We start from the raw sequence: 26,352 nt of genomic DNA on the forward strand, positions 1-26,352 counted from the left end.
CAGCTCGGGATCAGCACCATGCACAGGGCCGGCATGCCCACCCTGTACTAACCCCATACTGTAGAGGGGGGATTGGCGATAATAAACGAGGCACCCTCTGATTTGCTCTCCGATTACCACATATGGCGCCATTTCCAGGATTACAGTTGTCGCTCCTAGTGGATATCTAATGGTCCAGCGATACCGGAGCTCTGAGCACCACAATTCTTGGCCATGCTTAGATCCGGACACCGGAAGTTGCAAAGGAGGTTCCGATCTGCAAAGAGAATTACTTGCCACGACTCACTGGCCCAAGGAGGGGAAAACGCCTTTGGGAGAACATTTTGGAAGCTCGCATAATTTGTAGTGGCGCGCTTCATTCACCGCATATTAATAACTGCAGCGCTATGCGATCCGAGCAGAATTCCGTCCACCTGGAGAAAGCTTGCATGATTGTGCACCTTGGGAGCCTTAATTGCACGCAACCCCGAGCCCTCGACTCCCTGATCAGGGAGCATCCATTTGCCCCAGAGCCGTGTTTACTTTCATGTGCCATTGTACCGACATCTGGGCTTGTCACCTGGCATAGTTGCGACAACAAATGCGACCCGGGGTTTGTGCGCAGTCGTTTCACCTAATTTGATGGATTTGTTGTTACATCCGCAGCAGTTTAGTGGACGCAGCATGTGCCATTCCTGTAACCTGTAGAAAAATATGAAAAATTGAATATTGGTCCTTGACAAATGCAGGTCATATTCGGGTTTTGTGGCTTGGAGTCTTTGCATTGAAAAATGCGTTTTTGCGGGTACATTGCATCAGCAACAACAACCAAAATAATTGCTCTTCGGGGCTTCCAGGTTGCTATCGCCTATGCGCTCCCCTGGTGTATCCCAACCACCCTATGGATGGCGGATCGGACCTCAGTGGTTGACATCGGCCTATGCGCGGCTCCCTCGAGGCGAAAGCCTAAAAAATAAAAAATAATAATCGTGCTCCCACAAAATAAACTTTAAAAAAAACTTTCAGATTTTTCAATATATGTTTGCACATTAACTGGCCAGTTTGGTCCTGCACCACCCCTAAACTGCACAGCTGCACCACTACTTATTCAGATCTATGCTGACACTACCGTAGTTTCCTGCAATATCAGATTATTTCTCCACGCCGCGCTCCTACAACCCTAGCTGACCTGTATCCCAAACTGGTTACAATATAAAGACTAGTCTTTTCTGCTCCACATTCCCGTAGGGTTCCCCTTTCGTCCTACTTATTGTCCTTCCCTCCATCGTCACCTGCTACTGTTCAGACTCCACAGTCCGTCTCCAGTGCCTCCCAAAAGAAATTTGTGAGAACATCCAAACTGGAAACTCCATCGCTCACCTTATTGTCTGACCACCGTCATCACCGCCAAAGTAGCCCATCCCAGCGCCCTTCCAGTCGCATGGACCATCCCCTCCGTGTCTTTCCATTACCTGTTCAAACTTTTCGCACGTTACATTCCATCCACCATTTGTGATTCATCTCATAATTAACCGCCACCTCCACCGCCACCTACAAATATTGCCACTTCGCCATGAATGATTTCAGTGGCTTGGGCATTCTCGTTGAGGAAAAAGAACCCTCTCTACCGAACCCCCATCCTTCCCAGTCTGCGCCCAGCGCCAGCCTAGCCTCCCCTCTGCAAGTGTCGGCCGCCTCAGTCCCTCCAATGAATAGAAACAGCTCCAGCAACACCGAGCTGACCATCAGTGGCGATGCTGAGTTGAGTGAGTCGCTCCTTCCGCCGCTTCCAAGCGACCAGGACGACTTGGAGGTCACTTCTGCCATCACATCCGGCTCGTTTTCCAACAGCAACAACAACTCGCCTGTGGTCACTAGCAACTCCAAATTCCAGCATTTTGGCGATGACGAGGAAGTGTCGTCTGCGCTCAACTCCAGCACCTCGTGCAACTCTCGCGACGATGCTCGTTCCACCGACTTCTCCGACCTATTCCTTGACAACCCGTCGTTCATGAACTACGAGCTCGACTCGCCCAGTCTCGGCTTCGACGCCAAGTTCCAGGCATTCCCATCGTTGGGCCCTACTTCCACAGGCTCCAAGACTTCCAAGGCCTCGAAAGAAACTGCCCCCTCCAGCATCTCCTCCACCAGCAACACCTCGCCCATCAAGAGGCTCAAGAGTCTCAAGAACGGCATCCGCAAGTTGTCGTTGGGAGGCTCCTCCAGCTCGTCGTCCAATACCCCCATCACCAACCCGGTGCCACAACGTCCCACTTTGCACCCATTACAAACAGACTCCAAGTATGACGACAGCTCTGCACCCTCCACCGGAGGCCTCTCCTCCGCCACCAACCCCGGGCCTGTTTCCTTGGGGTTTGGCCACCGTCACAACTTATCCCACTCGTCCACATCCTCATCTTCGAGTTTTTCGTCCTCCATCAATCCTTCCACCTCCCACCCACCAGTCACCTCGATCAACTACAAGCCCAGCCGCTCCAGAACGCTCTCAAACTCGGCTCTTCTCACCCCCTTGACTCCTCCGCTGAACTCGCCCATCATCACACTTTCTGAGAACTTGTCGTCGTCCAAAAAGGCGTTGTCCAGCATGGAACAAAGCTACTTCGACACTATCAATTCAAGATACGCCAACTCGATGGCTCAGAAAGAGTTGGAACCAGCCACTAGCGCTGGCAGCTCCCGTACCGTGTCTACAGGCTCGGTGGCTGCCCGTGACCGGGTGTCTTCCATTTCCGAGTTGCACTCGGCTGAAGAGCTCATCAAATACTCGGTGTTCCTCAAGCAACAGAAGAACTCGATTCACGAGGCGTTCGAGGTCACCAAGCAGCACCTCACCGAGAGTGGCTGGTGCTCAGCCCACGACATGAACAACTTACAACTCCAGCAGGACTCGCAGTTGAGCCAGCTCGACACCAAGCTTCTCCAGATCGAACAACGGTTGAACGAAGACTTTGGCATGAGTTTGATGAACAACGAGCCTCGCCGCAGAGTGGGTCCTGCCGTCGAAGAGATGCCTATCAGTCCCAGTCTCAAGGTGTTGGAAAGCCGGTGCTTTTCGTTTGTGGACTTGACCAACTAGACTGGGGGTGTCTCGCGACATCACCTCCTTCACGACTACTTTCGTTAATGATTTCCTTCTTGCTTAATATTACTACTAGATCCTTACTTTACATTATGGGCTACCATGGGTGAACCGTTTATACGCTTAATAGAGATTTTTTTAGACACAGACAGACACAAGCGCACCGAGCGCAGTAGAGTCGCCTGAGGCAGCGAGGTCCCCAGCGTCGCCCGCATGTCCACCGCCAGCATCGTCCACAGGCCCACTTCCACACCACGAATAGGGGGAGCCCCCTTTTGAGTGGTGGAGGGAGCAAGCAAATCTGCCAGTGGGCAAGAAATAATCTCTGGCGTATGTCACAATATTATCGCCGGTGTCAGTGACACTACCGAGCCGTTATACTAGCACCAGGAGTATCACTAGCGTCATATTCTGGCGGGGCCCCCAACCAGCAGTGCATTGAGCTGGTATCCACAACCAGGCTGTCTACAGGTTAGACTTGCAGGTAAGTCTAGAACTGGCCATGCAATTCTGCAGGTTGCGCAAGGTTTGCACTTATATTACCGCAAACGGCATTAATTGCATGCGCGGGCAACACCGCTGGGATGGCGCCTGCCCAGGGCCAGCGCTGGGGGAGTTACCCAGTCAACCCGCTACGCCAGAGCCCCAGCAACGGCCTCCCTTGACCCAGCGGGCCCGAGCCACCCGGATGTCCTCCCTAGCCCGCAGCCCACCTCCTCTCGGTACTTGTGCCCACCGCATCGTGATGCCATGCACCTGCCAGTGCCTACAGGACAGACTCTCGGAGATGGCCATCTGGGCCCAAAATTTCCGCGGTTGTGCATGGCCAATATCGGTTCGTATCTTCGCAGTGCTGGTTGGAAGCCATGCATTTAATCAGACACGACAATCGCCCCGACACAACTCGGGCAAACACCATCCCTGGTTCCGGCAGGCTCGCAATTCCGAGCCTTCATGGTCCAAACTTTAAGCTAAACCCATCTGGCCCACCCACAATTGCAATACGCCACCACCCGAAGCCCCAGCCAATTGGCTTGGTTGTGTCTGCCATAACCGGCAATTACGGTGGTGGAATCCGCCTGCGTCGCATCCCGCCAATAAATGCTACTTTTCAGGATGTCTATTTCTATGTACAATTAACCTCTCACGAGTAGCCACGAAATCCGTGAGAATGGGGTCAATTCACCCCAGCCCCATCTCCAGACAATTCTAACAATGAGGTTCGCCGCCTCACAGATAGTCTGGTCTGCGAACACCCAATCGGGTTCATAAGCCCTGATGGTGCTCCATAATTATCACAGTGGATATCCATTCGCATTGGCGCGGTTTCTTGCAGGTTGTGGCAGAATTGGATAGTCAGCACCCATTCTGAGTTAGGGCAGCAATACTTGCGGATGGCAGTAGAGGTTTTTACCAACCACCATGTGCTAATTTAATCCGTGGCTGGGTGGATGTTTATCCCTCGTAGAACATTGTGGGGCATTTCCACCTTGATGGCTGAAATTCAAGATAAGCCCATTTGGGCCCTCGCGGTGTAGACGCCGTAAACGACTGAGTACGGACACTAGTGCCAAATACAATTTGGCCATCGAGAGTTTGGACTCTTGGATTCCGCCTTGGGCGTGGGCTTGGGGCGGCTTTGGGAGTCTACAGCAGCAGTTTGGGCGGACATCAGCTCGTCGCTGCCTATTCGCCCTTCTGTGCCGGTTTTTCTCCATTCACCTCTCCACCCTCACTCTTCTCTGCTGGCGCCTCCTCGCCCTTCTCTTCTCGCTTCACGCCCTTCCCATACTTCTGGAGCATCTCCTCGTGCTTGCGCTTCTTGGCCCCAGCTCCCACCTGTCGCTTGTGGCGTCTGCTGCCAACATGGAGCTGCCAGCTCTCCTCTCCCACTGCCACAAACGGCATTCCCGTCTTGTCCTTGCAGTGCTCGCATTTGTAGTGCTTCCAGCCAGCCTCGGCTCCAATCTGCTTGTTGCTCTTGATCTCGCCTCCAACCAAGTGCGACAACCTGGCAGGCGTTTGGGCCTGCTCAACTGCCGTTGGTCCGTTCTCCAAGAACTGCTTGCCAATGGATATACCCACCTCGGCTACGTTTTGCTGCCAAGTTTCCAAATCGCTGGCGTCTAACACGTACATTTTGCCACCATACTTGTAGCCAAACCGCTTCTCTTTGTGGAGCTCAACCCCCAACAACTTCTTGATCCACTTGACCTGGTACTTGGCGTACTGGCGGGTGCGGATCTTCATGCGCTCCACGCCGTCTTGGAACTGCTGTGGTTGCGGCTGCTGGCTGCTCAACCATGGCAAGAACTCCTTGAACCCAATCACTTGCCAGATTCCTCTTGTGCAGTCGGGACGGGGCTCCTGGGCTTGGTACGCACCGTACATCTGCTGAATCTCGTCGATGCCCCCACCAGCCATCATTTTATCGACTCGGGCGTCCAATCGAGGCACCAACACCTCTTGGTCCGAGTACACCCAGAAGAGCAATGTGTTGTAGACCAAGGACGAGTCCTCGAGTTCCTCGAGCTTCTGCTCGTGGTAGAGCTTCGATGGAAGCTCGCCAGTGCTGTAGTAGATCTCCAATGCTCTTCTGAGCTTCCGGTGGTCTTTGGGATGGAACTTCTGGGCAATAATAGGGTCAATCTGTGAAAGAGCCTCGAAAAGCTCGGAAACAGGCCCATCGAGGATTGCTAGCTGTTCGGGAGTGACGTTTGATCCAGCCTCGACAGTGTCGCTTTCGCGTGTAGTCTCCTTGTCGTGCTGCTTGGGTTCGTTGGACTGAGCCATGGTCTTGTTGTTGAAAAGGAGTGTCTGAAGGTAGTAGTGGGTTCCTCCGATTACTATTGGCACCTTTCCACGGGCGTGGATGTCCCGTATGGCGTCTCCTGCCTCTTGCGCAAATCTGTGGATGAAGTACTCTTCGTCCCAGTTGACGTGATTCATGACGTGGTGCGGTATGCCCTCTCTTTCTTCGACAGGATGTTTGTTGGTGATGTTATCAAGGTCCCGATACACCTGCATGGAATCAGCATTGATGATTTCTCCATTGACGGCTTTGGCGAGATCAATGCTGAACTAGAGGTTAGTGTGTGTTTAGAAGCTGGTGAGTTTTGCAGCGAAAAGGCCACAGAGTGCCCTACTTATGCAGTTAGCGAACGGCAACAACATCAAGCATGGATAACAGTCTAGGAAAGAACGTGGAGATATTTCGAATTGTCCATCTGATCGACGAATTCTTTCCAAATTAGACATTGGATGCCTGGCAGTCTAAAACAGCTCCGCAAAATATCTCAGTCGGCCATTGATGTACTATTTCCAGATCTCTCTGTGACTTCTCAACTACTGCCTGATGGCTCGGTTCTCACATTGATTTGTATGCCCACTATTGGCCCTACTTACTTGGGACTTTCCCACGCCTGTGGTTCCCACGATACTGATAATACTCTTCTTCGGTTTGGTCATCACTCTGTTCTTCAAGTACCGGAAATACCTCGTGATCATACGGAGTTGGTGAGCAGATGGATCTGAAGATGAGCTGGAAATTGACCTGCACACGATGACCCCGGATTTGGTGCGATCATCCACTAACTGTATGAGCTTCCATATAACAACTCTATAATTGTATCTTTAGAATAATAACCTGTAAGACCAGAGTGAAGCAATGAATACCTTTTGGTGGATAATATTGGCCAGTGCGATAAAGGAGCTCAATTGAGCGTGTCAGTTCATTCATCAAGAATTACACTTTTTGGTCAAATCCACATTTTGTCTTCATAAAGTAGCCCCATTTTTACGATTTATAGGTGGATTGATCTATCATAGATGTTAGCAAATTTCTTTTACCAGGTTTTCTCTGTTGACTATTAGCAGCAGTTTAACTTGAGATTAATCCATTAATTAGTATTGTTAATTGTAATTTTTACTATAAATATCCCACGCCAGTATGTGTTGGGGTCTGCTAGAAGTTTCAATCTATTTATTACATCAAAAGACATATAATATGCCTCCACTATTAATCTGTGAATTACAGCGAAGCATAAAGAGCAAATGGAACTCTGATTATCCTGGGGCGTATCTGAAGATGTAGTCCGCTCTGCAAATAGTCACCGATAAAGGTTGATTTGATTGGTGTTAGCCAGTATCACTTTGACTCGACAACTGAAAAATGCTAACTACTATTCAGGCCCCCATTGGTGATAAACATAAGTAATGCATCTCTATTCTGATTTCATTTGAAGGAATAGTAGACCCTTCGCTGGAAGATTGTGGTTTGTTCTTCATTCACAGTTTAGTATCCTTAGAGCAGAATTGAATGGGGTTTGAATGTTAGTAAGCCTCACTGCCATTTTCCAGGGGCAGAAGGAGCACTATTCTCGGCCAAGCTTATGTCATGAGGGGCCTGGCTCTTAGGGCACACCTCGTCCGGCGGTATTCTAGCAGGTAAATGATCATGTTGGATACTCAACTCAAGTTCTCTTCCCTCCATTCTTCTTTTGTACAAGAAATCCTCACACTCTTTCAACACCCCCGTGCCCTTCAGAATGAAGTCATTATAGAACTTGTTCCCCTCATTCAAATTGGAGATAATATCCAAGTACTTCGAGTAGACTGACTCTAATACCTGTAAGCTCTCGCCACGTGCTTGTTGTGATTCGCTCACTCTAATGTTAAACTCGGAGATGAAACGTTTGTTGAGCATATCAATCTCGCTCTCCAACGAGATTTGCTTGTTCTTCAAGGCCTCGAGCTCCATCAACTCTTTATTGTAGATGCCCAAATGCAGCTCAAAGACCCCCTCAAACTCTCTCTCCCTGATGACTCCCTCATTTTGGTATATCCGAGTCTTGTTGACCTTATAATCTTCGATAACTTTGGGCAATATTGGATTATCTTTAGTCTTCAATTCTACATTTCTTAACAAATCTTTCCTGGAGTCCTCCAAGTTTCTTGCTTCGTTGACAGCCGCTCTGATGTCAGAAATGATCGAGGTGATATTCTGGTCCAATTGAGTGTAATTGGAGCTAGGGATGTAATCGACCAAAGTCTTGTATCCTCCACAGTAGATCTCCAAATAAGGCTTGAGATCGTAATACTTGGATAACACCAACTTATCTCCAGCTTCTGCCTGTTGGAGGTAAAGCTCCATTTTTTCGACTTTGGGGAAAAGTTTTTGCCCTGCTACCGAACTGGATTCACGGGTCCAACGCTGTGTTCCCTGTCTCAGCCTTAACATATCGTCTTCTTGCGCTTCCAACTGAATTCTGTTCTTGCATTCCTGCAACAAGCCCTTACATTGGCCAGCTATCTGCGATGTCTCCGTTATAGATTCTTCAATGACGTTTGTTCCACCTATGCCAATAATTTCCTGTGAATGCTTAATAATCAGTTCTGGAAGATTCTCTGGCTGCTGTAGCGAATCTATAGAAGCCGGTAAGTTGCGCTCGGTCAAGAAGTCTATCATCATCTTGTTCAAACTGACTACTGGATTGGCAAACTTCTCCTTAATGTAATTGTCAATTCTTTCCCTGAATGCTTGCGAGACCTGGATGACAATATAAGGTAACAAGTCTTCGAAAAGTGGTTTTGTAGGTTCCTCAAATTTTGGCTCGATAGGTTTGACTATAACGGTTCCCACTAAAGGCTTTAAGTCTTTTTCGTTTGGCACCACTTTCAAGTAAATTAAGTCGTTATCTTTCTCTGCAACTTTCAAGCTTCTTTCGATGGTATCCACCAATCCCTGTAAGTCTTCAATCACGAACGAATTAACGTACTTTTTCAGTTTCAATGCAAATGACACACTTTCCGACGCTACACGCAAACAACACACCTGCTCCCCGTACTGAAAAGTATCCTGGTATCCCATTGAAGCTCTGTAGAAAGCGGCAGCCCGAAAATGGAATTTTTTGACAGTAATATGGTTAATCCACTCGAGTTTGATGTAGTCGGAAGCATTGCCATACTTCAAGGCTTCACTGTAGAATTCTGACGTCTGGATGGCTAGCTTGGCGATCACTGAGTCCTTCATCTTGCCGTTGCTGACTGCTTTCTGCCACACCATCTCTTGGGCCTGGGCCAACATCAACCACTTTAGCGCCTGGATAGTATCGTGGGTAAAGTCGTTGGGCACGGGAATTCCTGCTTCCTGCTCTAGCAAGATCATCTGGAAACATCCTGCTGCTAGTTGGAGCTTTGCGCAGCCTTGCTTCAAGCCTTCGTCAGTGTGTCGAGACTCTTTGAGGGCTAATTGTGAGAACAAGCTGCCTAATTGGAACAACACGTTCAATTGCTCTATGGAGAATGACCGCAACTTGGCTGGGCCACTGAGTCCGTACGTTAACGTGCCATACCACGCAAACTCGATGCTGTCAGGAGGAAACTTTCTCTTGAGGTGAATAAGATGCAGATAGTACTCCTGAAGGAGCAGCACGTCCGAAGTGCTCACTGATTCGTTGGTGATGGCTCCCACTTTGTTGCGGAGGGCAGTGACTGTGGCTAGATCATCGTGAAAGCTGGAGGGGGTCTGAAAGTAGTCCCGTTGGATGATCTGCGAGAGCTCGTTTCCAAGATCCATAGGACGAGCCTGGCGAAGAGGGATGACAAGAAGGTTCATGGCCACGGAAGTCAATGGTTGTGTGCTGAGCGTTTACAACGTGTTCATTGAGGGACGATAGAGACGGTTGAGAATGATTCAAAGGCTGCGAATGGGTAGTGGCTAGAAGAGAAAATGAAAGTACCACTTGATGTTAGAGGTGCAAGGAACGAGATCTTAGAATAGTAGCTGGAGGACGCAGTACTTGCCCGTAGTATCAAGGATAAGGATTAATAATGTAGGTAGTACAACCGTTTTTTTTGGCTTAATTAATTGTCATACCTCCAACAGATTGCCAGACAAGGTTAAAAGAAGTATTCTACCTTTACCATGTTAGAATTGAAAGATACTTGTTGCAAATGTCAAAAGGGCCATTAATGCCTTGCGATTGGTGCGTTTATATGCATGTAAAGGGTCTGATTATTATTGATTTAAAGGTCCTTTGCTACATTAAACATGCTGGTGACTTAAAATAAGTCCGGACTAATCTTCGTAGCACTCAAATTTGGCCCAGTATGTCCCTAGGTGTAGGGGAATTTAAATTCTTTTTTAACCTACCAGTCAAATTGTTTACAGATAAGTCTTCACATTTCTAACCTAAGGAGCATACTTTTCGTGGCAGCAATCGGCTACGGTACCCCTTCCAGCAGTGCATCAATAACTGTCCAGTCAAATATGCCCCTGTCGCTTCTTCAGCCCCAAGATACTAAGTGTTTAGTAAATATGGCAGACCTAATGTATAGATGGAAAATTTAAACTACCATTGAGATCGCTCTTCAATCCTGTAACCAATCTTACCTCATATAGGTGGTGATATGCGTGGTATTTTGAGCAAAAGCACCACAAGAGTTATATACTTGCTGGAGGCACAAAGCTACATTGATAATCCAATCACTACAAAAGATATCTAAAAAGGTAATAAATTGTATGATGTAAGATTTCGAATACAGGCTCGAAATCTATAACCTATCTGGCTCTTTCACAGTAGAACATGGAAGCTAGGTGGTGGTTTTAGAGAAAATATTACAGAGAGACGCCGTTTTTCTAGCCTCGTCATAGCTGATGAGCCTTCCTTATCCGAGCTGAGAGAAAAGAAACCGATCTTGAGCCCACAAATGCCTAATGCAGATCTCAAGCAAAGTATCTAGGTGCGGCTCGTGATCGAGAATAAAGATCCACGGTAAGTAGTGCCCCGCATAGTGCAGAATACTGTTGTCCTGAAGATTGCTGATCATGTGCGTCTATTATTGTTCATTATTTATTCGTTAAATCTCGTTAATATACATGTGATAGTGGTGGCAAAAATGTTGGGAGTGGTAACTAGCTGACTTTGGCCAGCCTGATCTTTTCCTCGATACGGTGCTCCACTTCCGTCAAGCGGTCTACCATCGCTTTCATCTTCGTGCTTCGGTTTACCATCGCGATTTCTTCTCTTTGGGCCGAATCCGAAACCACTGAAAGCTCGATTTCCGCGTTGGAAAGCTCGTTGAACTCGTTGTGAATCTCAGAAATAAGGTTCAACTTCTTCTGTTCATACCCATCGTAGTTGATACTCTGGAATAATTTATTTTCTTTGGATACTGCCTTCTGGTGGTATTTGTGAAGTTTGGCGATGCCTTTCTCAGCGATCTCAAAAGATTCTGGAAGTTTATAAGACATCACTGAGCTAGAGTTAACCCCAGAGTGTAGCTGATCCGTGTTCATCTGGGTTAGTTCCTTTGCGATCTCATTGGTCACTAGCTCGTGAATCTCTTCATCTAAATCCTCAACCAACTTACCTTTAAACAGCTGGTCCTGGTACTTTCTATAATCTGACCGTATTAAATCAAGTAGCTCTTTATGAATAAGTTTTCCAAGTTGTGATTTTGGTTCCTGAACTTTGTCTAATAATGCAGGATTCGGAATTTGAAGGCCCTGTTGGACTACTTGTGACCTTCTCGACTTGGATTTCTCCTCGTCTAATTGCCTCAAAATCTCAAGGTTTCGTAAGCGTTCACCTTCATCGGCAGAAGGGACATCGTCTGTGTCCAATTTTAAAACCTCTTCCTTAGATTCAAAGCTTGGAATGATAACTCCCTGCTCGTTATGGGGCTTTGGGAGCAGACTGAAACGGGATTTTAATGTAGCAACGAGTGCACTTTTTGCCTTTGCAACCGCTCTTTTTGCTTCTTTTGCGGCATCCTTAGATTTGTGGGGACTGGAGGTGCTTTGCTTGTTAATAGGTGTACTATCATCAATTAAAAGCGTCGACTTGGTCGCCTGTTGGGCAATGAGCTCTTTGGCCTTGCTCAAAATCTGGGTATCTAAATCAACCTGGGCTTCCAAATTTTCTGATTTAGCTCTAGCTCGTTTGCTGTCCTCCGGCTCAGGAAGTTCCAACTTTCTCTTCTTCAAGTTTTCCTGTTCGAAGTCGGTATAGAGTTCGGCAGCGGCCTCGATCTCCTTAATGCTCTGCTTGGCCTTTCTCTGCGCATCTTCTGTTTCAGACCTTTTGTCTTTTCTGTGTTTGTCGTCCACCTCCTTCATGTCCATTCCGTGCCTGGCCACCTCGGTGCTAAACTTGCCTCGTTCGAGCTCGTTTGCCGCCGTTTCTTCCGAGACGTCGTACAACCCGGCTAGAGGTGCTCGTTCGTGCGGGATATCGGCGTTGTAGTCGAACTCCTTCTTCTTCTTCCTGCTCTCAAGGCTGATGTTGATTCCAGCAGCCTTGAGCTCGCGTCGCTTTTGCAACAACGCAATGCGCTTGCTCTCAACAAGCATTCGTTCCCTGGCCTTCCGCTTGGCCTTCTTGCCCTGGGTGTTGGCAAGCCGTGCTTTGGCCTCTGCGAGCATCTCACGGTCGTCCTCGTCCATGTCATCCAAGTCGGGTCTGGCAGGCTTGCTTTCGGGGTTGACGTTGATATCTCCCGCCTGGGGACCTGCCGCAGGCATGGCCTCCATGCCTGGACCACTGAGGCCTAGGTCGTCGTCAGCACTCCCTGTAGCGCCTAGCGCCCCGTCCAACAACCGTTGGTACCGCTCCACACACTGAGTGGCGGTCCGGCCCATCGCTGGCGCAATAGTCCGCCACTGGTTGGGCATCAACCGCGCCATGCTCAACAACTTGTCGTCCTCGAGCTGTGACCACTCGCCACGCGCCACCGCTGGGTTCAACCACTCGTTCCAGCGGGCCTTGGCCTGTTTGGCCAGCTTCTTGGTCAACAACAGCGCAACCCGCGACCACTGATTAAGTCCATACTTGGACACTGCCGCCTTGAGGATCTGGTCCTCGATGTTGGTCCATGCCCCTCCTTTCACGTAGATCGGTGGTGCCATGCCGTTGTTCCGTGGGTGTGAAAATTGCTGGTGAGATTTGAAGTCTTCTCCACTACCGCCACGGCCAAGTGCGATCCTGTGATCAGCACGAACCGCACGAGCACAACAGGCTATTCCACCACGGCCACACCAGCGGTCGAAGCCAGAGAGCAGAGTATCAGAACTCCAGACTCCAGCACCAGGACACCAGCATTAGCACTCCAGCACGAGGACTCCAGCATTAGCACTCCAGCACCAGAACCCCACCACAACAACTGCCCAGCACCGGAGCCACCCACCACATGTTCATCCACTCCAAGCACCAGAAGCTCATTCTACAGTGCTACCCGCCCGGAAAGGGCGTCGACAAGAAGCCCAACCCGTCAGAGCTCTCGTACCTTCTCTACTACGCCTCCACCCGCCGTGTCAAGCTTGAGAAGGTCGCCAACTTCTTAGAGAAACGCAACCAGTCCGACGTCAGCCGCAACCGTGCCGGCAACCTCCAGGTCACCTTGGCCATTCTTGCTGCGTTGATCGACAAGTGCTCCGACGACTTGAATGTCTTTGCATCGCATGTTTGCACCATTCTCCACCGGATTGCCCACATCGAAGACTTGGCCTTGGCCAAGAGTGTGTTGAGCACCTACGGCGTGTTCTGCCACAACCTCAACAATGCGTTATTCCCCGGTGACGGGGTGTTTATGGACCTCTTCTCCAAGTTGTCCGAGTCGTTGGTGGCCATTGGCATGGCAAACTCCAAGGCCCAGACTCCCCACCAGTTGGAGTGGAAAATGACCGCCTTGATGGCCTCCAGACACCTCGCCAACTGCATTGGCCACGATGCTGCCTACGCTAAACGCTTCATTGGCCTCTCGATCCCCGTCTACATCCAAACCATCCACAGCGCCTGTAGCCAGAGATCGTTGGAGAACAGACTCAACGCCAGTGTCAATGTTGAGACCGGTGGCGAACGTCTCTCCAAGGTCGCCCTGACCAGGCAGAACCAGGAGATCTACAAGCACATCGATGAGGACTTTGACAACGACGCCTTGACCGCAGATGACATCACTGAGGAGGCATTTAGAGGCATCAAGGCCTTCTTCAACACCTCTGCAACCACCCAGATCGCAGAAGTTACCCAGGCAGTCATCAACTACTGCCACGAGTCGGTTGTTGAACAATCTTGGGGCACCACCTTCTTGGAAATGTGCACCACCTGGGTTCCTGTCCAGTTACGTTTTGTCACTTTGAGAACGCTTCTCTCTCGCCTTTCAACCATCGCCCACTCGGCAACACAAAAGCTGCCCAAATATGACACCCAAAGTCAGTATGCCAACTATGTTCTTGGCCTCGTTTCCTCGGATGTCAATATGATAGGTCTTTCAATCTCTGATCTCATACAACAAATCTTATCGTTGCAGTCAGGGTTGATCATTCACCAGTCCAAATTCTTGAAAGTGGAAGACGTTGACAGATTATCAATGGTGTACTCGAATTGTATCTGTAACTTGTCCACGCATATCTATTACTTTGATCAAGTTCCAGACTCTATCCAGGAGATCTTGATAAAGATTGACTCTGTGTTGGAATTTTCCTTCTCCACTGAAGTTGGTGAAGCTAAGATTTCTGGTGATAAAATACACAAACTAGTTATTACATTGTTGGAAAACATTTCCATCATGTTCAACCTTTTGCAGAAAAACACAAGTACAATTAGCAGAAACCATGTTAACTTGGAGCATTGGGATATCAGTTTGGCAATTTTGGCAATTGATTCTGAATTCTCCAATCAAAAGTCTCATTCTTCGTTGACTATTTCTCAGAAGAATGAAATCCAAAGGAAGTACCTCAAGGTTTTTAGAAACTTTTTGAACAACGAACTTGTGAAAGAATCCGACTCACGAGACTCTAGTGAACCACCTGCTTCAGAGCCAGTTGATTTGAGCATATCCAGAAGGGGTTCTACCGTACGCAAGCCAGTCAATTTCAATGATGACAATAAAAACTATGCTATCCCAGATGCAAACCAGTATATCACCATTAATGATAACTTCATTAGTCATTTCTTGATCTACGTTGACAAATTTTTTAACACGACTGAGTTTCCAAACATTGAAAACGCGTCACTTTTGACTGAAATCATGAAAGATATGTTGAGTGTGCTTGGAGTGAATTTTGTCAGCAATTTCCTTCCCTTTTTCTACCACTGGATGTTCCAATTTTCAAAGGTGAATGAATTCACTCAGACTACTAAGTTTAAGGATAGTATTGGACATGTGATAATGTATCACAGTTTAAAATCCTTAGATGAGATGTATCCTGATGAGTTGGAAGACTATGCATGTTCATCAACGTTCTACAGTAACTTATTGGTTGATATTGAGTTTAGAAAATTGAACAAGGTTTGGATTCAAGATATTGATGGGGAACCCACGGATGAAGAGCTTTTGCAAAATTCCAGAATTCACGGTAGCCACACCGATGAAGATGGTATTTTGAGATTCAATGAATCAAAGAAGGCGCTCCAAGATTTCGTGGCAGGAAACAGTTTCACTTCGAAATGGATTAATCCTAACAGACCATTGCAATTGAGCTTGGGCAGCGAACCACACATCAGTAGTCTCAATGGTCCTTTCAGTGCTAGCGAAAGTACCAACGGTACCATCGGACCAATCAACGGAAACGGGGTAGCAGAATCTGCATCAATCAATGATCAAGCAACTGCCAACTACTCGTTCAGAAACCATAATACCACGTTAGGTCTTGGAAATGTTAACGACATTACTTCTATTCATTCAGAAATCCACAACCATAGAGCTAATGTGTTGAACAACGGAGGAGCTCATGGATTATTGGGAAGCCTTTTGGCGCATGATCATGCCTCCGAGGTTGAGCCTAAGTATTACAACTTGCCTAAGGTGTCTGACTTGAAGGACTCAATGTTGGAGCACAAGTCTCTCAGAATGCCTTCGTTTAACCCTGACGCTGTTTCTTTGTCAACTGGTCCGGGATCAGTTCTCAACAGACAGATGGTGACCTCCGATATGGACTCTATTTTGGGAGGTTTGGACAGCGACGATGACACTGCCATCGTTGTATGAAAGATGATTTAAAAAATGCAGGTCGTTTCTCTTAAAGAAATGAATAAAAAGACATCCGCGTAACTATGTAGAGTTCAAGTAATATAGTGTTAGAATGGCCTAATTGACCACAGGGTCTCGTCTGGGATATCCTGTCAGTTAAGCGACCGTTAATGTCTCACGACTAGGAAAATCTATCAGTTGAGTCCTTAATGTCTTACGACAGTTTACCCAAGTTAGAATTCAGGGATAGGGATAGAAAATTGCCAATAGTGAATTATCCATAACTATGTCATTTCTCTTCCACAGAAGTGCCTCGTGTGCATTCGACTGGTCTATTGATAGTGTTTCTAGCATCAAATTGTTGGACTTGTCTGGTCTTCCAGGTGTGGCTGATTTGGCGAAATCCACAATAAGACCCTGACATTTCAGCCGATGTATCTCGAGCCGGAGATACGAGCCAATGCTATACAAATGAGCTATGTGAGTCAAGTATGTAGCGTGCCACATAATTGGAAAGTCTACACGGTTTAGTGGGCAGACCACCTCTACAAAGACACCGTAAAGTCCTGCCTGGTCGCTAGACGGCTAGCTCCCTCGTATTATTAACCTATTATCAACTATTCGTCATCGTCGTCATCCCCCAAAGCTTCAAAAGCGTTAAAAGTGTTGGTGTGCTTGTCAGCAATGGCGTCTCTGGGATCCACAGCCTTGGACGAGCCCAAGTTCTTGTTGTTGGGCTTGACTCTGACGGCGTTGTTAGGACCAATCAGACCGTCCTTGACTGCCTGTCTGAAGGACTGTCTGTCGTCCTCATCTTCAGCACCAAACGACTTCTTGGCCTTGCTGAAGGTGGCCCATCCGTCTTCATCCACCTGCTGCTCGCCGGTCTTCTTACGTGGGTTTTTGTTGCCACTGGATCTGGAGGCTCTTCTACGGTTCAAATGGTTGTAGGAACGCTCGTTTCCGTTTTCATCGATGTAGGTGTCTCCGTTACCCCATTTGATACTCTTGTGCTTTTCGTACTCGGCGGCGGCGTGTTCGCGGACTTGCTCGACCATCTGGTTGAACGCCTCCAAAATTCCCTCTTGTGGAACGTAGGCTTCTTCTTTGAGCTCAATCAATTGTTCTTCAGTGTACTTGGCCATTTTGGGTGTGGATGGTGTTGGTGGAACAGTTGAAGATTTTTTACTGACTGGATGGAGTCGCACACGACTAGAACCGTTCTCTGGTGGCTAACACCACGGGACAGGGAGACCGCTGGGGTGGCTAGGAGAACCTGGAGGGGCTTATGGGGCTGGGAGACCACTGATGGGCCATTCCTGGGTCTTCTAGAGCTTGGTGGGCTTGGGAAGATTTGTGCTTATATGCAGGATGTCCCTCCCTCCCGATGAGATGATCCATCTCGCCAATACCCACAACGGTATCCTCGTCCTTCTCCGCCATGCCTCTCGCCCACAACCTCAACAAGGTGACGAAAAACCTTTCCAAGTCCACTGGAACCATCCACATCAAGGGAAGAAAGTTCAAGCAACTTAACAGAGCCACCTTAAGAGACAAGAAGATCACCGCCAAAAAGCTCAAATCTTTGGAACAGAAAGAAAATGAACTTGCAGTGATATTCTTCCTCCAGAAATTGATCAAGGATGATGAGGACTTCAGCAAATTCGAAACCTTCACCTTGAAGCAAATGAAGGGATTTGTGGAATTGTTCATCCAAAGATACGACGATGAGCTCGATCAGTTGAGAGCAGACAGAAGACCCGGCAGACCCCAAACCAACAGACAACAGATCTTGGAAGAGGCTGTCAAGCACGACAGACACGTTTACGAGACCGGAATGAAGATCCCCAACTTGACTGATAAGGAAACAGTCGACAGAATCAGGGCCTGGAACGGAACCACTGGTGGCACAACGGTGATGAAGTTCGTGCATGTGTACAAGGACATGGAGAGCATGCCTAGCAAGGAGGTCAAGATGGACGAGTAAACTGATATGCATGGCTCTCCACCCCAAGTTTTAACCTTTCTTTCCACATAGATTACGACCTAAACCACCCTTGAAGTGCTACGCTCCATTACCATCTTGTTCTACTCGCCTCGGCTAGATTATTCTACGATCATTTAACAAATCATTTATTTAATATCATAAATATTCATTTTCATACCAGATGAACCTAAACCACAGCCTCGTAATTCCCTATTCTCTATCACTCCATAATAGGCTCCTCCAGCTGGACGTAGTCGCTGGCTGCTCCTGGCCGAGCGCATGACTTTCCACTGGCTCGACACGTGTTTGCTCTCGAACCGTGGGTTGTAGTTTCTCTCCAGGAACAGTCTCCTCAAACCAGAGATTGAGTGCAACCAATGAAGCAAGAATAGCCCCCGTGGTAGCCAAGAGCGTTTTAATCCGATTCAAAACTATTCTGGACTTACTGATGCTGGGGCGCGATAAGATCAAGTACTTTTGATCTCCCTCTATCTTGCTTCCCACCACCTTCCAATTACTTCTTTGGAGTCTCTTGAAATTCTTAATAAACTTATCCAAATCCTGCTTTTCAAAAGTGTTTAGAATCTTGAAGATGTCCAGTTCTGGGAGATTTCCAATAGAAGACTTATCGGACTTGATTGTAGCGCCCTCTAAAGTTAACAATAAGTACTCCATGCTTATGAGATCTGGTTCGACCAACTCAGAAGATGGGAAAAACAAGTTGTTGGAACGGCCAGGCCTCGAGTTGAGTGGATCAAAAAAATTGTGTGATTCCAATGATCTGTGTGAGTTTGACATACTATTGTTCCAATCGAACGCTCTCGACTGTCTGAACTTCATCTCGTTTATCATTTCTTGTTCCTTCTTAGCATTCTGTAAGAAATTCTCCAAAGAAGACGAAATGGAATCAGACAACTCGCTTGTAGATGCAATAGAGTTTTCAAATTCCTGGTTGTCGTACTTTTGCTTCTTTTGCTTCACTTGCTTGGGCTTAAAAGAACTGCGCCCGCTCAACGCAATCGAAACAGCATCCCTAATGTCCAGTTCACTTCTCTCTTCAGGATCATTCTCCATATGGTAACCCAAGACTGAGTTGTTCTCTAGGTCTAACGGTTCTTCACTTTTGCTTAGTATGGATAGCAACTTTTCAGAATCATTATAGTCAGATTTGAGCGCAACCGCTTCTGCTTCATCAACAACTTCATATTTGGGTACACTAAGTTTAACAGCATCCTTTGAAACATCTCTAAATTCACTCATATCAAATGTGCTTATGGGTTCCAGATGTTCCGTGTTTTCATCCTCATATTCGAAGTTTTCGATGAATGCTTTATAAATCACTTCCACGTCTTGTTTAGTCAATCTTTTGTCCAAATTGTTCAACTTGATTTCATACAATTCCTGAAGAAAATTAGGATAATACTCAAGGTTCGAATTGAATCTTTCCAATTCTTGTACCAAGTTTAAATAAATTGGATAATCATAAGCATTTTTATCCACAGTTCTCCCAAACTCCTTCAACAATTCACTAAACTCATCCGAGGTTAATTCCCAAATACCATTCTTTGCGATCAACTCCAGCTTCTTCAAAAACCTTTCAATGTATTCAAGGGAGTCATTAATCAAAATGCTGTTTTCTCCAATCAATGAGCTCTCTTTATTTGACAAGGTATTAAATGCTTTATTGGACTCAAACTTCAAAAAAACCTCACTGTTCACTAGGATATTATCCAAAACAAAAGTGGCATTATTGTTATGATTGAAGAGCATTCTCAAGTTTCTCTGAAGTTGGATCCAGGTTACTTTTTTGTCAAGATTAGATTCCCTCTCTATGAATTGACCCAACCTATCAATTATCTCTTGAGCTGGGGTTATTTTAAATTCCTGTCCCAATTCATTTTTCAATTGAATCAATTCTGGAGTATATTCTTCTAAGTGGAAATCATCAGGAATCTGTTTATAAGCCAAGGGGTTACCTTTAATAAACCTCTTCGCTTCAAACTTTTTCAGAGTATTCCCAATCTTCTTTTCAAAATCCTTGAAAACACTTTGACTGTGAATTAATGTGTCCAAAACCTCAGTGTAACCTCCATTAGTATTGAATAATCTGGTTAATCTCTTACTGAGTTTGACATAATTGTAAATCGTATCCGAATTGATATTAGAACCTTGGATAACCAATCCTTTACCTATCACGTCGTCGATAGTTTTGTCCAATAATGAATTAATTTCATCTGGGCTGTAATCTCTATATGGCTTTTTCAAAACTTCATCACGGAAGCATTCAAGTTGATCAGAGAATTTGTGCAATTCCAAATCATCCGGAATTTGAACGTATTCATTATTCTTTTGCAGTGCCAATTTCGAGTCAAGATCATCACATACTTGTTGATTATATAGTAAGGTGTCTAGGATGTTTGCATTTCCACCGTTGATTTCAAATAAGCTGGCTAATCTTTTACTCAATTTCACGAACTGAATGACATTCAGACTATTCATTCTCGAATTAGTTGACGATTCATTTAAGTTCGCGTATATGTCATCAATCCTTGCACTTAACAAAGATTGAATTTCCAGAACAGATGCATTCTTGAAAGGTTTCTTCAATTCGTCATCCCTCAATATTTCCAATTCCTTGATATATTTGTGCAACCCTAACTCATCTGGTATTTGAACATACTCTTCAGGGGTCTTTTCTTGGATCCGCAATTCCATCTGTTCAAAGACTGAGTGACTTCTCAATAATGCGTCCAAAACTTCAGTATGATCGCCGTTCAAATCAAACAATTGATCCAATCTTCGCATTAATCTGATATATTCAAAAACAGATTCCTCATCAAGATATTTTGAAGTGCCTGCAAATGCTTTTTCAATTTCCTCATTTAAACATTTAAGAATTTGCGACGAACTGGCTGCTTCGAAGTCCATCCTCAATACATCTCTCTGAAGGATCAGTAACTCATTAACAAAATCTTCAAGCTTCAACTCGTCAGGAATTTGGACATAGGGCTTCGTAGCATAGGCAACTTCATCCAAGACATCCGAGAAATAGTACTCACTGGCATAATTACTCAAAATATTAGAGACCTGTTCGTACTCTTCACCACTGTTCTTGAAGTTCTTAAACCGGGAGAATAGATACGATAACCTTGAAGAGTTGAAGGTTCCCAAATTATGTCCGCCGAGCCATTCCTTAAACTCGATTAAAATTAGACGTTGTTGATTGTTAAACAAGTCCAATGCATCCTTAGATGATAAATTGTTGAATTTCTGAGCCGTTTGCAGATTTTGTTCTGCTAGTTTTTGAATCCATTTTCTATTCTCGATCATTTGATCGAAAATAGCGAAATCGGACCAGGGAACGTAGTAGACAAACCAATGGAGAGCATTGTCTACTAATACTAGCTCTTCTGCAACAAATTTCAGTGTGTTGCTCGAGACGTAAGTCTCTAATGATTTGACAATTTCGGTGGTAGATTTAGTCGCAAACGAACCACCCGAATGGGCTCTGACCAATTTCAAAATATCCAAAGAGTCAAACAAACCAGAGTACTTAAAGATGGTAAGTTCGTAATTCAAAAGAGTGTTTCCCGGAACCACCTCTATCAAGTTATGCTTGCCAAAAGTATTTCCAGAAGTTAAATAATTCAATATGTGGCTCGATTCACCCTCCGATACCAAGCCACTATTGAATAGTGACAAACACACCTGCAAGACTCTGAAGGAGGCACCTTGAATAATTTTCTTGTCATCAGATTTTGCCCACTCATACAATGAAGGTGCAGTTTTGAGGAAGGAATCATAGTCAGATATCTCAATGTCTTCGATACATCTCAACACTTGATAGTATGGAGCAGCTACATTCAAAGAGTTTTGAATTTCGCTGGTGATACCTGACGACTGCTTAATTCCTAGGTTAATCTTGATACTATCAGGATCGTTGAGGATAGTTCTCAAATGACGAACAGCCACATCAGGATGTGAATCTAACACCTTTTTCAATGACTTGTACCTATTGATTTGAATAAGAATTCTGAAAAAAGTGGAGTCGACTTTGAATTCGTTGTCCTGCTGGTTCCTGTTTAGAAAATCAGTAAACTGGTCAAGAGTCTTATTGATTTCGTCCAGGAGCTGAGAGCAGGTCTCGATACGATCGAAATCGAACTCCGTGGACAACGAGTTGAGTTCCTCCACAAAGTTACCTACTCCGTCCTTGTACAACGACTGCAAAATCTTCAAGTCATTGACATAAGGGATGAGGTCGTTGGAGAGGGTTTGGGGAAACAACTTGTCCTTGGTGAGGTACGTGACGAACCGGCCGAACATGTGGTTATAGGAGGCAGCGTTATACTTGGTGACCTCTGGGATTTTTCCTTTTTGATAGTAGTTTTTGAACACGTACAATGCGTTCAAGACCTCAAGCGAGGTCAATTGATTGAACTGGCTGATTTTGGCGTTATAGGATTGATTGATGAACTTCAAGAACTGCTGGAGTTCCAGGCGGTACAATTCCACGAATTGAAGGTAGCCCTTATCTTCTTCCTCCACGGAAGGCAGGGCAGGGGGTGCCACATGCGATTTGACTTTGGTGATTGACTGCTTGACGTAGTCGTGGTCCACGTTGCGGGGCTTGAACGACTCGAAGTAAGATAACAGCTCGAATGCCGACGTAAGCCGCGAGTCGGGGCTGGAATGGTTTCTCGGAGTCTTTTTTAAGGTGATTAAGTCGATCTCGAAGTCGTCCTCAGAAGAGGTCGCAAAGCGTCTGGAGCAGTATAGCCAGGGGCCCTTGTGGCCTGAGGCACCTATGCGCTTTAGGATCCGGCTCAGGAGCATGATGAATGAGGATAGGATAACCACAAGATAAGGATACTTAAGATCAGAATAGTCTTAAGGAGGACCCTCCGAAGATAAAAATATTACTGTTAGAATATAGATACCACTCAGATAGAACCTCGTAAGATAAGGATACTCTTGATAGGATACTCTTGATAGGATACTAGGCTTAGACACGATACCACAATATATGGTTACCACTGGTGCGTTGACCTGTAAAGATATCTCAAGGAGTTCTCGGACTCAACACTTGTATCTCACCTGGTGGATGGAAATCAGGGGTCACTTGACTGATCTGGATCGAGTGGGAAAGCAGATGGGGCTCAGGGGCACTCGGACCAGGGGGCCAATTGAATTGAGGAATGCTCAGCAGAGGGACTGTACCAGGAACAATTGGAATTAATACCGACAGTGGTATTGATGAGCAGATCAGTGATTAGGGAGAGCAATAGATAAGGGAGGGTAGGGGGTGTCGCTAAAAAATGGGGAGTGCACACGATTAGGCAGGGAGATCAGGTGTGCATAAAGTGGCTAGCCAAGGGCATGATTCCACAGTGGAGGAAGAAGTCCGGAACGGGGTACTAGGAAGGATGGGCTCGTGACTGGTCACGTGCCATGTCGCCTGCCCCAGCGTGACCTGTCACGTTTGTGGTGATGCGGGTGCACGCCAAAGTGGCACCACCCGTTGCAAGCATGGCGTCAACTGCAGGAACTGGCGTCTGGGTAAATAATCCGCAAGTTTATCCGGGAGGCCACCCCACGCCTTGTATACAGTGTCTCAGTCTAGCCGCAAGGTGTTCCGAGCCCCAAGCACCACTGGACGGCCGTTTCTGTTCGACACCCTCCTTGAGCCCCCCTGTGGTTCCATTGGCGTCGCGAGGCTCAGCCAATCTGAGATGTCTTCCATCCGCGAGAACGGCTGGACGCCATCCCATATGCACCCACCGGGTGCGAGGTTAGGCGAGCCTACATTAGAGGCGCATGTGTCGTAACGGAGCATCATTCTATTTTCTCGAGATTCCCGACTCCGGCATCTGGCCGATCATCGGAGGGCATGGCACTGCAGGCTTGAAAGCATCCGTACCAGCTCCTAGTGGCGCTGACTACCCTGTAGACGAGGCTGACCGCCAGAATGGCTCGGACGCCGCTTTGGGCTGGACCCTGAAACCGAAAAGAAATGCCGTTCTCGCAAACTTTTGCGCTTGTCTCGGACACAAAACGCACGCGGTGACGGTAACAAGGTCACTCGCTATTAGGGGCCTCCATCGGAGTGTTCCACTGGACAATTGGCACACATACCTCCTCCTGTACCGGGCTGGCTCTGGCCCAAGGCCCTGGCCCCTGGGCTTCCGGTGTCCCGCTGCACCCATCTGCTTCCCCACGCCCTCAGCAACCAGCTCCGCAGCAATAACCGTTATCGCGAGCAATCAACGCCTGCGCGCGTTGCGGATCTCACGCCAATTGGCCATCCACACCACGCTGCCACTACCACTGCCACTACAACTTCTACCACCGCTCCACCATACCACTACTACTATCACCGCTACCGCCACCGCTACTACCACCACTACCTCGACCTCCTCTTCCTCTTCTGCTTCCTGCCCCCCGCTGCCTGTCGTCTTTTCTCCCACACGTTCCTGTGCGTGCTCGTTTCTTTTTGCCTTCTCGAACAATTTTTTTCCTTCTTTTTTGTTTCTGTATTAGTCCTATATAGTGTGCCAGATCTGGAGATTCTGCTCTTCACCATCATGAATAACCCCAGCGGAGGCTCCTCGCAGGCCCCCGTCCTGCCTGCGCCGCTACCGCAGGCCCCCCACTACCTGTTCCAGTACCCTATACCGACCAAACCGTCCTCGTTGAACAGTCAGTACGCCTACGTGGCGTCGCCCCCCACCTCCAAACACAACAACGACACTTCCTCGTCGCCTCATGTGTGTAGCGGACCTCCCTCGCTCGACGATATAGTCAACCAGTGCTTTCTTCGCGCCATCAACCATCCCACAGACGCTACCAAACAACAGTGCGTGGCCCAGTTTGAGCGGCTCGTGGCCAAACTCCACTGCCAGGAAAACCTCCGCTTCCTCATCGAGGTCTACAAGTACGAATACTACTACGATCGCATCTTTCCCTTCGTCAACACCAACCACACATCCAAACCCAGGCGCGATCGTCTCAACAACACCCCCAGCCCCAGCATCAGCCAGTACTTGCACAGCGACCACATGCGCAAAACGCCGTCCAAAGACGACCTCAACGCGTTCTACAGCAACAGCATCAACACCAGCATTAACAACCTCAACCTCGCGGCACCTGAGTCGGTGGACGACGTGTTCGTGTCGACCATAGACGATCTCGGCACGTCCCAAGAGCTCTCAGAGCAGAACACCAAAGCATGGGACGACATGTTCCAGCGTAACGTCAACGAAGACCTGGAAGACGACGAAGACCACAATGACGTGCACATCAGCGACTTTGACCAGGACATCCTCTCGTCCCAGTGGGGCCTCATCATCTCCAACTATATCGTCAACGACGCCCCCGAACAGATCAACTTGTCGGAGCAGCTCTACAAAGAGATCTTGCTCGAGACCAACGTCGACTGCGTGCATCCGCCAGGTATCTTGCTCAAGGCCAAAAACGAGGTGCTCCAGTTAATCAAAGAAAACGCATACCTCACCTATCTCCACCAGCATAAGTCCGAAGCCACGGCTTCCCCCATCACATCACCTCCGTTAAGCGTATCGGCGCCTCCGCCACAGTCGCCCGCAACCTCTCTCGGACCATCCCTCCAGAGCCCCATCTCCAAGTTGCAGGCATCGCCTTCGTCCCTCAAGTTCGATCCACACCACGACGACCCCATTGTCAACGTACCCAAGGCAGCCTCCACCATAGCATCTCCTCTCCTTTCCCCCACCACCTCCCATACCCAATCCCACTCCAAGTCCAAAAAGAAGCGGTTTCTCCACAAACCCACCCCTACGCACACCGTGATGAACGAAGCATTGTCCAGCAACTCGTCGTCCTCATCCTCCATCTCCAATTTATTGGGCCACCTCAAACTATACCATAACCACCACACCCACGGAGCCTCTCACTCGCCCAACTTTTTGCACTCGGTATCAACCACCTTGCACTCGTTGAGTGGGAGCCCCATGCATGATGACGACGAACCATCCGGGTCTGGTCTCAAATTTTGGTCGAAGAAGAAACACGACCGTGTATAATAGCGATTATAGAGCATAACTAATAGATTATAGAACTACGGGGGCCTGTTAGCCTTCCAACTTACATCCAGTGTAGAAGTCTGAATTACATTCAGACGAAGTGTTGTACCGATTATAGGGTCGATTCATAAAGAATGTCTAGAGGAGAAATTTCGATACACTGAAGTAGAGTATATTGAGATCTATAAATTGTAAGTCAACAGGAGAATCATATAGATCATGTTGCGAGGGGTCGAGGGGGTATTAATACTCAA

At 47.3% G+C, this 26,352-nt stretch overlaps 11 protein-coding genes across 11 annotated transcripts; 6 read left to right on the top strand and 5 right to left on the bottom strand.

The window, feature by feature from the left end:
• Window positions 1-397: 397 nt before the first annotated feature.
• On the top strand, window positions 398-1,078 carry CANTADRAFT_97104 (uncharacterized protein). Its single transcript, XM_020212003.1, has one exon. The coding sequence runs from the start codon at window positions 429-431 to the stop codon at window positions 615-617; it is 189 nt and encodes a 62-aa protein (XP_020062565.1). The 5' UTR covers window positions 398-428; the 3' UTR covers window positions 618-1,078.
• On the top strand, window positions 398-1,079 carry CANTADRAFT_27262 (uncharacterized protein). Its single transcript, XM_020208052.1, has one exon. The coding sequence runs from the start codon at window positions 771-773 to the stop codon at window positions 954-956; it is 186 nt and encodes a 61-aa protein (XP_020062564.1). The 5' UTR covers window positions 398-770; the 3' UTR covers window positions 957-1,079.
• A 473-nt stretch (window positions 1,080-1,552) lies between these two features.
• CANTADRAFT_91895 (uncharacterized protein) lies at window positions 1,553-3,076 on the top strand (the record flags this gene model as incomplete). Its single annotated transcript, XM_020211873.1, has 1 exon — window positions 1,553-3,076. One exon carries the CDS (start codon window positions 1,553-1,555, stop codon window positions 3,074-3,076), a length of 1,524 nt encoding a protein of 507 aa, XP_020062566.1.
• A 1,689-nt stretch (window positions 3,077-4,765) lies between these two features.
• On the bottom strand, window positions 4,766-6,586 carry CANTADRAFT_55607 (tRNA dimethylallyltransferase; the record flags this gene model as incomplete). Its single annotated transcript, XM_020210464.1, has 2 exons — window positions 4,766-6,160; window positions 6,485-6,586. The coding sequence occupies 2 exons, from the start codon at window positions 6,584-6,586 to the stop codon at window positions 4,766-4,768; spliced, it is 1,497 nt and encodes a 498-aa protein (XP_020062567.1).
• A 402-nt stretch (window positions 6,587-6,988) lies between these two features.
• Window positions 6,989-9,798, bottom strand: RIM20 (Rim20p). Its single transcript, XM_020208053.1, has one exon. The coding sequence runs from the start codon at window positions 9,693-9,695 to the stop codon at window positions 7,422-7,424; it is 2,274 nt and encodes a 757-aa protein (XP_020062568.1). The 5' UTR covers window positions 9,696-9,798; the 3' UTR covers window positions 6,989-7,421.
• Window positions 9,799-10,994: 1,196 nt separating this feature from the next.
• Window positions 10,995-12,989, bottom strand: CEF1 (Cef1p; the record flags this gene model as incomplete). Its single annotated transcript, XM_020206976.1, has 1 exon — window positions 10,995-12,989. One exon carries the CDS (start codon window positions 12,987-12,989, stop codon window positions 10,995-10,997), a length of 1,995 nt encoding a protein of 664 aa, XP_020062569.1.
• Window positions 12,990-13,270: 281 nt separating this feature from the next.
• Window positions 13,271-16,069, top strand: CANTADRAFT_56237 (uncharacterized protein; the record flags this gene model as incomplete). The annotated part of the gene is made up of 2 exons (XM_020210567.1): window positions 13,271-14,902; window positions 14,945-16,069. 2 exons carry the CDS (start codon window positions 13,271-13,273, stop codon window positions 16,067-16,069), a joined length of 2,757 nt encoding a protein of 918 aa, XP_020062570.1.
• Window positions 16,070-16,584: 515 nt separating this feature from the next.
• CANTADRAFT_27267 (uncharacterized protein) lies at window positions 16,585-17,424 on the bottom strand. Its single transcript, XM_020208054.1, has one exon. It carries the CDS (start codon window positions 17,194-17,196, stop codon window positions 16,669-16,671), a length of 528 nt encoding a protein of 175 aa, XP_020062571.1. The 5' UTR covers window positions 17,197-17,424; the 3' UTR covers window positions 16,585-16,668.
• Window positions 17,425-17,492: 68 nt separating this feature from the next.
• CANTADRAFT_56349 (uncharacterized protein) lies at window positions 17,493-18,038 on the top strand (the record flags this gene model as incomplete). The annotated part of the gene is made up of 1 exon (XM_020210578.1): window positions 17,493-18,038. One exon carries the CDS (start codon window positions 17,493-17,495, stop codon window positions 18,036-18,038), a length of 546 nt encoding a protein of 181 aa, XP_020062572.1.
• Window positions 18,039-18,263: 225 nt separating this feature from the next.
• On the bottom strand, window positions 18,264-22,799 carry CANTADRAFT_27956 (uncharacterized protein; the record flags this gene model as incomplete). The annotated part of the gene is made up of 3 exons (XM_020208221.1): window positions 18,264-18,714; window positions 18,757-21,064; window positions 21,254-22,799. Coding segments are annotated over 3 exons (4,305 nt in total), but the record flags the coding sequence as incomplete, so codon positions are not given.
• A 1,823-nt stretch (window positions 22,800-24,622) lies between these two features.
• On the top strand, window positions 24,623-26,098 carry CANTADRAFT_91902 (uncharacterized protein; the record flags this gene model as incomplete). The annotated part of the gene is made up of 1 exon (XM_020211874.1): window positions 24,623-26,098. The coding sequence occupies one exon, from the start codon at window positions 24,623-24,625 to the stop codon at window positions 26,096-26,098; it is 1,476 nt and encodes a 491-aa protein (XP_020062574.1).
• Between the last annotated feature and the right edge of the window lie 254 nt (window positions 26,099-26,352).

This window comes from Suhomyces tanzawaensis (assembly GCF_001661415.1).
Source record: "Suhomyces tanzawaensis NRRL Y-17324 unplaced genomic scaffold CANTAscaffold_7, whole genome shotgun sequence".
NCBI classification, from domain to species: Eukaryota; Fungi; Ascomycota; class Pichiomycetes; order Serinales; family Debaryomycetaceae; genus Suhomyces; species Suhomyces tanzawaensis.

What these genes read in the sequence shown, in the direction of transcription:
- CANTADRAFT_97104 (XM_020212003.1), top strand. Translation starts at nt 429, where the DNA reads ATGATTGTGCACCTTGGGAGCCTTAATTGCACGCAACCCCGAGCCCTC.
- CANTADRAFT_27262 (XM_020208052.1), top strand. Translation starts at nt 771, where the DNA reads ATGCGTTTTTGCGGGTACATTGCATCAGCAACAACAACCAAAATAATT.
- RIM20 (XM_020208053.1), bottom strand. Translation starts at nt 9,695, where the DNA reads ATGAACCTTCTTGTCATCCCTCTTCGCCAGGCTCGTCCTATGGATCTT.
- CANTADRAFT_27267 (XM_020208054.1), bottom strand. Translation starts at nt 17,196, where the DNA reads ATGGCCAAGTACACTGAAGAACAATTGATTGAGCTCAAAGAAGAAGCC.